This window comes from Poecilia latipinna, unplaced genomic scaffold (assembly GCF_001443285.1).
Source record: "Poecilia latipinna isolate Pla-1442-1.1 unplaced genomic scaffold, P_latipinna-1.0 Scaffold654, whole genome shotgun sequence".
Lineage (NCBI taxonomy): Eukaryota > Metazoa > Chordata > Actinopteri > Cyprinodontiformes > Poeciliidae > Poecilia > Poecilia latipinna.
The window spans coordinates 251,500-263,749 of NW_015113270.1; the positions used below are offsets into that span (position 1 = coordinate 251,500).

Sequence of the window (12,250 nt, forward strand, 5' to 3'; positions counted from 1 at the left end):
CAAATTAAGGTTGTCCAGCTCACTTTATTTACGATTGTTTAACATGACAATAAACTTAGTATATTTACTTGGATAAACTTAATTTGATTAGTTGAAACAAATGAACACAATTCTTTTTAAGCTGGATCACCTGTTTTTTATGTGTATTAAAAGTCTAAAAATGGCTGTTTAGCCTCCAGGAAACCAATTCATTCAGTTAAGATGAGTGTTTATGTTCTGAGCAACCATTTAAATCAAAGCACAAGCTTTTATTTCAGCTAAATAAGCTATCAAATCAAATAAATATCTGATAATTTGAATTGTCTGTAACAACCACGTTCCTTTTGCTAAAAGCTATCAACTTTTTATAACTTATTACACAACAATATTTAAAATGGTAGACGTTGCTTTATCTACTGATGATACTGTCAAACATGAAAATGAAATGGAAAATCGCCTCACCACAGATTACAGCTTCTTTAATTTAGTTTTTTTAAAGTCTTTTAGCTGATCTCTATCTTCCTTTCTGTCGGTTGTGCTGTGCAGGTTTACTGCTGACTGTCGTCTTTTTACTCTGCAGCTGGAGTTTATTTTTGTCACTGTGTTGAGAAGAAGCTCAGATAAGTTTTATCGCTCCCTGAACAGGAAACACATTGGAACAGCTGAAAGCCACAAGCTACTTATTAAAGCTGCAGATTAAAAGCTGCTTAGAGTCACAGCAGCAGAATCTAGTTTTGACGCGCACTTCTTACTTCCCTATTTATGAACAACTTCCTGCTGTGACTGGAGACACCACAGAAGAAGAAATTATACAGAATTTTAAAAAATCATTACTTATAAGCCAGGTGACAAAAAACTGAGTCCACCTCATGATTGCAGAACCACTTTAACCCACGATAGCTCTGATTAGCCTTCTTCTGTGTGACGTTGAGCTTTTCTCGTCATTTTGCTGGTATTTTGGCCCTAATGTTCAATCTGGCATTGCTTCAGGTCAGCAACGTTTCCAGATATTAGTTTCTGCCCAGCTTTTCGGTCAAATTTAGGTCATTGATTTATTTTTTTTTTCAAGGATTCTGCCATGTTTGGTGTCGTTGTCAGCTGACCTCAGATTTGAGGAAACTTAAACTTACTTTTATAAAAAGAAATTTTCTCCTCCAATACTTAAGCTTTTTCTTCTGTCCTGTCACTAACTTTAACATTTATGTTCATTATGTCTAAAATCTTAGAATTTACAGAGGGTGTACTTTCTTTATTTCTCTTGTAACACACCAAAGGTGAGCTGGTTGTAAAGTAACCCGGTGTGGCGTTGTGCTCTGCAGGAACCTGGAGATGGTTCTGTTTGGCTGTCAGTCGTCTCTGTGCGTGGTGGTGGAGCTGGGCGACGAGCTGCCGTCACCCGCCGACATCCAGCTGGCCCACAGCCGCCTGCGGGCCCTTTGTCTGGGAGGTGGGCTCAGACACACACACTCACATCCACACACACACACACACACACACTCACATCCACACACACGCCATCTTTGTGGTGACTTTCCATTGATCTACATTCATTTCTACAGCATCAGAACTCAATTCACACCTTAGTCCTAAACCTGACCCATAAGCCAAAAACACCATTTGTCCCCACAACGTAATATGTGTCAGGAAAGTTGTCCCCATAAGGTATTAAATACATGTTACACCTGAACCAACATGTGTTCAGATGGCGCAGAAAACCAAGTGTTCATATCTGCCATAAATCTGTGTGATGGAAGTGAATCTATTTTCCAAAGCTCTTACATTTCAGGACGATTTCCATAAAACTGATAAAACTAGAAGGTTCCTCAGTTATATTTACAACATAAATCTAAGTTTTTTTGGTTTATTTTAATGTAAAAGAGTAAAATAAATTCTACACAAACTACACGAGTTCACTTCTGTGATTCAAACCGAACAGGTGGGTGTCATTAGCTTGTTGAACTATGTTCTACCACATGTTGGCGTTCATACACAGCGAGTAACAATATATTGAAAGTTAGTTCTGTGTTAGCATTAGCTTCTGCTTAATACCATGTTGGTACATCACTTCACTGTTGGTGAAACTGTCTATGGTTAGCTCTATAGGGTTAGCGCAGCTAACCTGTTAGTTAGCGGTACATTGCTAATGACGTTATTGGAAGTAACTTTATTAAGTTAAGAAAAAACCGTTTGAATATCGCTTTAATTTGCATTTCTGAAACAAATTTCCAGTTATGCAAATTACGTTATCCCGAAAAGTTCATCCAGATACCAGAAAATAAAGTCAAATAGACCTTTCCCTTTACCTTCTTTAGCAGATATGATTTATTGGAGTCATATACAGTAATCTTATCTTCCTGCAGCAGATTAGGAGCACATTTTAGAAAGTAATCGTTGTTAAAGTACATATAAAACGCCCCCAAGAACAGTATGAAAGGAAAAAATGGTTTAAGGCAGAAAGATGATTGAATTTATCTGGTGCAAAAGTGCAAAATGGTCTGTATGACCTTCAACCCTTCGTACAGCTGTTAGATTTGAGTTCACAAGGTGACAGAGTAACAAAGAGCCCAGCAGCATGTTCCACCTCAGCTTCACATGCTCAACTGCCATCCGTACTCTCACAGAAACGGTGTGTGAAGGTCGCTCTTTATCGCAGCTCACACATTTATCAGCTCCGTGTTTTGTCTTGTTTCACAGCGCAGAGCTCTCTGCTGTGGAAAAAAACACCCACACATGAATTCAGTCGGTTACCGGGAGGATTTAGTCCTTCATAATGAAACTAGATGCTCTGATTGGCTCAGCGTCATGTGGGTTTTATTCCTCATATACCTGTTGATGAAATGGGATCAGATCTGAATGTTTTCGTGTGTGTGTAGTTTCTGGGTTCTGAGGTCATGTTTGGGTTTCAGATATCTCCTCGTCTGTGTCGGTGCCTGATGATAAATGGTTATCCACGCTGGAGGGAACACACTGGCTGGACTACATCAGGTAAAACCTCACAGTCTGCAGTTTCTCACACATTCAGCTTCCAGAAGCTTTTTGCTTGTTTGGGTGTCATAATGTTAAAAAACCTACAGCTCCCATAATGCACCAGGCATGCAGCATGACAGCAGTTAATCTTCCAGACGTTCAACTCACCTGCAACACTGTGAAGATATTTGGATGTTTTTCTCCTGGAAGGAAAACCAAACTTTTAGATTCACTTCCAGACCTCTAAGCTTCCTTCCTTTCATCCTTTCATCCTGTCTTCCCTCTTTTCTTCCTTCTCCCTTTTTTCCTCCTTTTCATTGATCAAAATGTTTTTTCTTTCTAGTTCTCCTTTCACCTGTCCATTTCTTCCTTCCTTCTTTCCGTCCTTCCTTCCTTTTGTCAATATTTCCTTCTTCCATCTGCCCTTCCTTCAGTCTTTCTTCTCTCCTTCCTTCTGGTAATATTTCTTTTTTTCTTTCTTTCCTTCCTTCTTCTCCTCTTAAAGTCTGCTGCTGCATCTTATCGCTGCCATTACATTTTGGGAAAATAATATTTAACTATATGTAACTACTGACTGGAACATATGGATGAGAGATATGAGGCAGCCTCTCTATTATTATTATTATTTATAAAAAAAAGCACAGATTTAGTCTTTTTGGTTGTTTCGGTTGAGGTTTACGTTCAGACCAGCAGAACCAGAGGCTGAATATTTCCTGCCAACTGAACGGCTCCAGGGTTCGGTTTTCGCTTCTTAGAGAAGCAGAACCAGACAGAAATCCTCCAGGATCCTCAGAGAGAGTAGCTGCTCAGTCAGCATCGTTTCACTCAAAACTGCAAATATTTCCTTTTTACTCCAACATAAACACTCTGGGGAATGTCGTTCCTTCACCTTTCTCTGTGTGTGTGTGTGTGTGTGTGTGCGCGTGTGTGTGTGTGTCCAGGTCGTGTCTGAGGAAGGCGTCAGAGGTTTCCTGTTTGCTGCGCAGCGGTCACCTGACTGTGGCTCTGCAGGGTGAGTCACATGACGCCGGACCCTGGCTCACATCATTCAGTCCATCCATTCATTATTCACGTCAGTCCTCCTCATTAAAGCCACATTAGGGCTCAGAGTGAAGTAGCGCGTTAGCAGGAACAACCACACTCCACTGGACCTACATGCACAGTTAAAAGCCTCCAAACAAAAGATACGCAGCGACCGCTGCTTCACCTGACAGGTAAATCCACACCACGGCGTCTTACTGCAGACTTTATCATGTGATGTGACTTAGTTTAGCTTCTGAAGGAGACTCTAAACCTATCAGAGTTAATTTAATTTCAGCTTCACTGGTTCAAATAAAAAATCTCTTGTTTAATCACCTTCTGCTGTTAATCAAAATCATTTTTCACGCGTTGATGTGAGAATTATTGTTTTAGCTGCTGATGCTTCCTTTGCTAGAAATAATCAAGCGTTCACTAAAGGAATGCTGTTACTGCATTTTAGGCAATAACATTTTTTATTACTGTTTTAAAAGGGACTTAATTATTTATTTGTATTTCATAAAATAAGTTTAAGTAGTTAAATGAAATATCAGTAGACTGTGCCAATTTATTTTATCCGATTAATCGACAGAATAATCAATTAGTAGAATAATTGTTAGCTGCAGTCTGAATTTAGATTCACAGACTTTACAAACACTGAGCTGCTTGGTCAGAATGGAGAGAAGTGCATTTACATGGATAGACGCTCTGAAAACACTGTGTTAGCTGTTGAGCACGGTGGTGGCTACATCATGATGCGGGGCTGTTTTACTGAACTGATGCATTTCTCAAAATGGATTAAACGATAAAAGAAGAGGACTGCCTCAAATCAACATTTCCTAAAACCTGGATCTGCATCAAACCAACCAGAGCCATTTAATTGAAAGTTCTTCTTAGAAGGTTTTGTTTGTGTTTCATTATAATCCAAAGTGATCAGAGTTGTCAGCTGATGACAGAGTTGGCATGTATCTGTCCTTGGAGCATTTTTTTGCATCTCTGGAGGTTTTTTCTTCTCTGCTTTTGATCACTGCTTGCACTTCACATGCTTTGAAAATGAAGACGTAGAGTGACCATTACGGCTTTGTGAGATCATGTTGGAACTCGTTAGACAAACATGTTTGCTCATTTCTCACCATCTGCTGTGGCAGAACAAAAACACCCTGTGACACAGACGCAGTTTGTCATCCTGCAGACCTGTGATCAGCCGTTTTCCCCCTCTGGTGTTTGTTCCTCTAATGCTCCTTTTTGGAGAAACTGGCTTTAAGCTAAACCTTTATGCGTGCTGTGTTTCAAACCAGAGGTGGAGGACCGGGACATGAGCTGCGTGGTGTCCAGCCTGGTCCAGGTGATGTGCGACCCCCACTATCGGACCCAGCATGGCTTCCAGGGCCTGGTGCAGAAGGAGTGGGTGATGGCCGGCCACCGCTTCTACAGCCGCATCAACTACCACCGAGAGAGCGACAAGGAGGAGGTGAGGCTCCAAAACTGAAAGCAAGTTAGAGATCAGAATGTCCAACATAACCTCAGCTCTCCATATTCCCTCTCCTCTTATGGCGTCTTAGTCCGATCCACTCAGTTTGATTGGGAACCAAAATTGTAATATTTGTTAGATTTTCAGATCCTGCTGTTCTCGTTCAGACAGCAAACCCTTTAAAAAACCTGTTCACGCCCCTCGCCTGCGGGGGCGCTGCTCCAAGAACTACTGAAGGAAATGACTCAAAAACCTCTGAAGAAGACACTGTTTTGGTCCACATCAGAGTTTGATTCACAGAAAACGAAGCGAACCAGATTTGTATTAAAGCAGACTAAACGGGCCTGGTGTGAACGCACCCTGATCCTCTCCCTGTCCTGCAGTCTCCGGTCTTCCTGCTCTTTCTGGACTGCGTCTGGCACCTGTGGTTCCAGTTCCCGTCCCGTTTCCAGCTGACAGATGACTTCCTGTTGGCCCTGCACGACGGCGTCCACCTGCCGCTCTTCTCCACCTTCCTGTCAAACTGCCAGCGGGAGAGATGCAAACGCTCCCAGGTACTGAACACGTGGGACAAACTCCTCCATTCTGCCCAGAACTACGTTTCTGACTCTTTTTTTTAACTCTTGGCAGAATGTCGGCCAGTTGTACACGCCTGTTAACGGCTGGAGGGACATGCTGGGTCCGGACTCTTCCTCTGACACGTCGGACCCACCGCTGCCTCCGGTTTGGGACTGGGCCCTGCAGTACAGTCGGGAGAGGCGGGACGGCTTCGTCCAACCCGTCGCCCCGATGCCGCCGCTCCAGCTGCTGCAGAACGGAAACCTCAACACCAACCTGGACACACACAGGGTAAATGCTCTGAGCACCAACACCTGAACCAGAGCTGCTATATTGTTGTGATAACAATAAAAACAGCAAAACTAGTTTTTTAGGTAACTTTATAACTATGACTACATGACACAGCAAACACAAATCCTGCTCTAGAGAAACATTCCCATCTATAAAGCTCTTCTTTAGGACACCAGGCAAAGAAAGAAATGTGATTTGTGTCACGACACGCATCAAGGTTATTATAGTACAGCCTTTTGAACTAAACAAAATCTACAATAACTAATGAAAACTAAACTATAATAAAAAACCCAAACATTTTACACCCCTACGCTTCACACAGTAACTGCATTTAATCATATTTTCAAATTATTGATATTTTTTTAATCTATGGGTGAGAAAATATAAAAAAAAAAAAACGGTAAAAGTAACAATCCAGACAATTTTTATTTTTTTTAAACATAATAATTTGGAATTTATCATGACGGCGACAAATCAAAATTGTTCTCATTGATAAGAATTTCATCATGATAAATTAATGTTATGATAAATTCCCAGCCCCAGCTGTTGGCAGCAGCACATCCTGTTCTTGAGACCACTGCTCCCTCTAGTGGTGGATGTAAAACAAGCACTGTGCTTCACCGAGCTGCAGCTGAGCTCCACAGCATCGATTTTCACTGAGACACATTAACTGTTTATAAAATGGACCTTGGATTTATATCAACCTTTATTCATTCAACCAGGATCAAAACTCCTGGCAAGTGGCAGAGTAACTACTTATCAGCAACTCTTCAACAACAGTATATTTTTTTAAGTAGGATAAATTTGTTGGTTTATTTATTGTTCACTTTTCTTACCACCATCTGAATGATTTTGATCGACAGGTTTTGTGCTTTTAACCTCCTCTGGTTGAAGCAGGAGAATTTAGTGCCATAACCTCTGATTAATTATTAATTACAGTTATTTTATTGTTTTTTATTGTGACTGACTTTAAAATTATGAGCCCATTTGGACATGAATAAAGATCTGAATCTGAGGAGCAGAATGGACAATAAACTAAAAAAGGAGAAATAAAAAATATTGCTTTTTTATGTGTGACATGTAGTTGATGGAAGATTAGTAATCTGGATGGAATGAAATATTGTTTTGATTTGATTAAATTAATGTCATTTTCTAAGATTAGACTATTAAACATCACCAGAAAAAAAGAATGAAGCAGAATGCATCATGGGTAGTATCTGCAAAGATATATAGCAGTTAATGTATTATGTATCACTGTGTATGTTTTTTTATTATGTGTTTATTATTGTGCTTTAACATCAACCTAACAAAGGGACTAGAGATGGAAATTAGCCCTCTGGCTGTAATCTCATGTACATTTTTATAAATATGTGTTTATCTGTTTTTAACAATGACCTTGAAGTTGAAAATGTAAAGTTTTTATGTTGTCCTGCTCAGAGTTGCTGCTGCTGTTGCTCTTCTCTGTTAAATCTTTGATCTTTCCTGTGTGTTTGTGTCGCGGCCCTCCAGCTGGCCGACGCCGGCCCCGGCTCCGTGTTCCTGCTCTCCCGCGGCGCCTTCACCTGCCCCGCCAACCTGCCGCCCTGGCGCAGTGGCGGCTCGGGCGCCTACAGAAAGAGCCACCGGAGGGCGCTGTCCTGTGAGAACGTGCCTGGCCTGGAGCGGCTGCTGAAGGCGTGGGCCCTGACTGAGCTGCCCCAGAACACGGCCACCGCCTCAGGGTCCAAGGGGCCCCTGGATCCGTACGAGCCGCTGCTGCCCCTCCTGATGGGTCCCTGCATGAGCCTGTGGAGGGAGTGCTACCTGCGGGGGGCGCTGCACGCTCAGGTACGTGGCAGGACTCTGTGAGGAATCCAGCAGATGACGTCGCCTCTTAGAAATGCAGATCAGTCGGACCTGCTGGTCAGTAGCTCCCAGAGCAGAGCGGAGGCTTCGTGGTGCGTCTAACGCCGTTTCCATGGCGATGATAAGAATAGTCCAGGGCCATGTGGGCGGATGCCGTCGCCTACTGCACACAAGCTGCAGAGGGAAGCTATTAAACTGCAGAGGGATCCACTTCATGTTACAGGAAGTGATTATGAAACGTTTTGGAGCCTTTTATAGATTTTCCTGAAGTTATGAGAGGAACACACATCATCAGTGACACAAATAGACTGAATGGTCTGTGTGTGTTAAGTTTAGGTTCTGGATGATTCACAGGATGAAGTGGTTTAATAACATCACTCTGAAAACTCCCAGCTAATCCACTGAAAAGGAGGTAAAGCCTGGAAACGTCTAAACTCTGGTCTAGCACCTTTAGCTCTGATTCAAAAACATAAAAATATGCAACAGGATTTTTTTTTACAAAAGAAGTGATTTTGAAAATGAAGAGATTTGAAAATCATTCTCATTTATCCATTAAATCCATAAAATCCATGACTTCCTTTTTGTTTGTTTCGTTTTTCTTTCTGAACAGAAATTTTTTCCCTAGAACCTGTAAAGTTCTGTTTTCAGTCTGAGTAAAATAATTTTTATATTTAAATCTCACAGAGATAAAAAAGAAAAGGAACTTTTCACTTTTTTAGAGGTTGAGCTCTATAAGATAAAATAAATTTCATAAATTTTCAAAGGTTCTTTGTTTATTGCCAACCAAATTTTAAAAATTTTTTTATTTGTCTTGATTGGAGCAAACCGAACCACGATGCTCCTGAACTGCTTACTAATAATTAGCAAGAGAAGCTAATAATGTAATCTGCTAATGCTGCAGGCGTCTGACGTTTTCCTTTATCAGGGTGAAATCAGTCATTGTCTTTGTTGGGTTTGCAATGAAAAAAGCCTGGTGGGTGTGAAAAGCTGCTCTGACTGTCTGCTGGTGCTACACACTGTTATTTTTATCCAGCTGCACTGATGCATGCAGCATTTCTAAATAAATATGGGAGCCGTGGTAATTAATATGGCCTGTGTGGTGAGGGTGAAGAATTTAAAGCAGCCGTTTCAGGCCTGAAATGATAAACTCAGATCTCTGCAGTGAATCGACTATTGGAGCTCCTCAGTGATCTTAATCTAAACTAATATTTTAGTTTTTTCACCCTGGATTTAATGCAGATTATTTTTGTTGCTGTTCTTTGCAGAATCAAACCAATCTCAGTGTTTTATCCCATTTTTTTGTGTCAAACCAACAACAAGCAGAGCATAAATGTCAAAAGGAGGAACAAATTACACGTAATAATCTAAAATATGATGTGCATTAGTATTCAGTTCTATGCTGGAACCTTTTTATTCACGTTTCTGGTGCACACATAAATCTGACACACAAGCTACATCTGCTAATAGCAGCGATGAACAAAGCTGCTTCTCTGAGCCCTCTGGGGGTTAATGTCTGCTTCAGAAAATGATCTGATGGGTGCTGGGAAAGCTAAAAGGAGCTAGCTTAACGGCAAAGCTTTTGCAGCCTAAAATAGCAGCAGGACAGACGACCCCAATGCTAACGTCAGTGTCCACAGTTCATTTATAATAAAGTTCCATGAATGATCAGCGGTTCACAGGAAAACTGAACTTTGCACCAATCTGATGGTTGAATAATTTAAAAAACAAATTAAAAACAGTAAATATCTTTGCTGTTGAGCTCACATATCTGTAATTTAGCTGCAAAATGTGTTTTTGAATTGAAAATGTTATCAATGTATGGTTTTCGATTAAAATGCTATTAGTTTATTACAGATCCTGTAATAAATTGGTTTTATTTCGGGGTATCGGGACGAACTGACCCTCTCTCTGTTCTCAGGCCTTCTCCCACCCGGTGTCGGCCAACCGGCCCCACCCGGTGGACCGTCTGGCCCAGGAGGTGCAGCAGCTCCGGGACCAGCTGACCCAGCTCTCCCCCCGCGCTGCTCCCGACTCGCTCACCATGACCTCCGACCCCCGGCGACCCGACACCAACCTGAACCAGAGCACCAACAACAGCACCTTCCTTTACTCGGCGCTCCGGCCCAAATCCACCCCCCCGCCTACCTCCACCAACCAGCACACCTCCAGGGGCCCCCCCTCCGCCTCAGCGCCGCCCCCCAGGCCCACCAGGGACGGCCCCAAACACTCCTTCCTGTTCGGACACTCGGCGGTAGCAGAAACGCGGTCGGACCCTCGCTACCATCCGCCGCCCGGCGCCACCAAGCTGCCTAAAAGCAACGGCTCGTCGCTCACTTCCTGAGGTCCAGGACCCTGTGAAACCAGTATGAGGCCCATGTGGTCCCATTATGGGTGACAACGGGCCTGGAAGAAGAACTCTGCTCTGTGCTGTACAGACAAACATCCATTTTCTACTTTTTCTTTAAAATGAAATCAGACTCAACAGAAATGCAAAAAAAGACCAAGAAAGGAAGCCGAGGAACGGCCGGCGGTTTATCTTCAAAGTGACTCGGTTCTGTTCCCACACTGCTCAGATGAACTGGGAGGCTGCTGGACCGGACCGGACCTGTTCAGTACTGTCAACCTCTACGCTGTGTGATTACTCAATATGCAAACAGATTTGTTTCTGTCGACGGTTTCTGAAAGCCGCCGGTGCTTCAACCTCCGGCTTCAATGAGGAATTTAGGACATGAGATCTATTTTTGGTCTCGTATCCCTCCGCCGCTGCAGCAACGGGGCCTACTTTCACTCCACAGTATTAAATGTGTCTGCAGGCACAGCTCGGACCGTCTCACAGCCAGAAGAGTCCGATTTAGCTTCTCTTGTCGCATCATGTTGTAGAAATCTGCCTCCAGAACTTTTTCGTTTTTCTAAAACTGAAGTCTGAATTTTTATATTTAAATTGCGTCCTTTATCTTTCATTTGCCACAATTCATCTTGATCACTTTACTGCTATTTTTTGCAAGTATTTTCTGGTTTTGAGTTCCAACCTGGTTCATTCTAGGTTTCATACATCAACATTACATCAGATGGTAAAAAAAGCAGTGAAATATCCCTTTAAGACATCTGAGTCAGCTGCCTCGCTCATCCAGATAAAACTAGATGATTGCACAAGTATTTGGAGGCTAATCTTGTAAATTTGTCTGGAAAATTATGGAACTTCATACTAAAAGATGTTGGTTATATAGTTCTGAGTGTTAATTCGCAATTCTAGTTGTAACATGTGGAAAGGAGTCATTTCTGATCAGGTTAGTGTTTTTCTAATAGGAGGCCAGTATTGGGAGCAAAGGGAAGCTTTGTTTACATTTTAATTTTTCTGCTTGTTTCAATTTGAAGTCGGAAACGTTCCACTAATAACAAAAAAAAAAAAGTTCCTTAATTTGTAAGCAGGATAACAGCCATCAGTCCTGATCTCCTGCCGGACGGTACCTCAGTTAATTACTGTAAATATTCAACACAGAAGCACTCAGCTTGCCAACCTGTTCGTCTTCCCTAGAAACACGTTGCTCCTGTCATGGAAAGTTTCACCCCTGCTGCTGTTTTCATCTGTTATTTAAAGTTTTTGGTACGGACGTTGTTTAAAATTTGCCAGATGTAAATATTATTTTTGGTTTTTTGTACCAGCATGTTTTGCTTGTGATGAACAAAGTGTTTCTCATTTCTGCTCATGAAAACATGAATTTCCCCGAATAAACACGTTGTCGTACACAGGCTCACGAACTTTATTTTTTAACAAAATAAATACGTACAAAATGATCTGGAACACTTTAAAGTAGCATGGCGCCTTTACAGTAAAATCAGGATTAAAAACCGACACGCAGGATAAAACCGCTTTAAGAGTTCATGTGCAAATGAAAAAGGTGAATACTGACAGTAAACATCCACTTCAGCTCCTGTGACGTCTCCAGGAACGACTCACAAGGCGTTTCGTTGAACACTTTGGGATGAAATGAACGTGTTCTTCCACTTTCATTGTGCTGATCTTTCCACCCGTCTCTGGAAATGCATCCTGGTACTTACTGAGCATTCTCAGTCGTTTCAGCAGGTTACCATAAAAAAAACAAGACAGACAACATAATGTGG

General features: G+C 41.9%; 1 protein-coding gene across 1 annotated transcript in view; it reads left to right on the plus strand.

Annotated features, from left to right (window-relative positions):
- The window catches only part of mtmr11 (myotubularin related protein 11), a 34,780-nt gene extending 22,907 nt beyond the window's left edge, over positions 1-11,873 (plus strand). Inside the window, exons 10-17 of the mRNA XM_015043874.1 lie at positions 1,299-1,426; positions 2,886-2,964; positions 3,888-3,958; positions 5,262-5,434; positions 5,818-5,988; positions 6,065-6,283; positions 7,793-8,110; positions 10,047-11,873. Of these exons, the coding sequence (XP_014899360.1) occupies positions 1,299-1,426; positions 2,886-2,964; positions 3,888-3,958; positions 5,262-5,434; positions 5,818-5,988; positions 6,065-6,283; positions 7,793-8,110; positions 10,047-10,469 (1,582 nt within the window). The 3' untranslated portion in view covers positions 10,470-11,873. The remainder of the gene's footprint in view (positions 1-1,298; positions 1,427-2,885; positions 2,965-3,887; positions 3,959-5,261; positions 5,435-5,817; positions 5,989-6,064; positions 6,284-7,792; positions 8,111-10,046) is intronic.
- Positions 11,874-12,250: the final 377 nt, after the last annotated feature.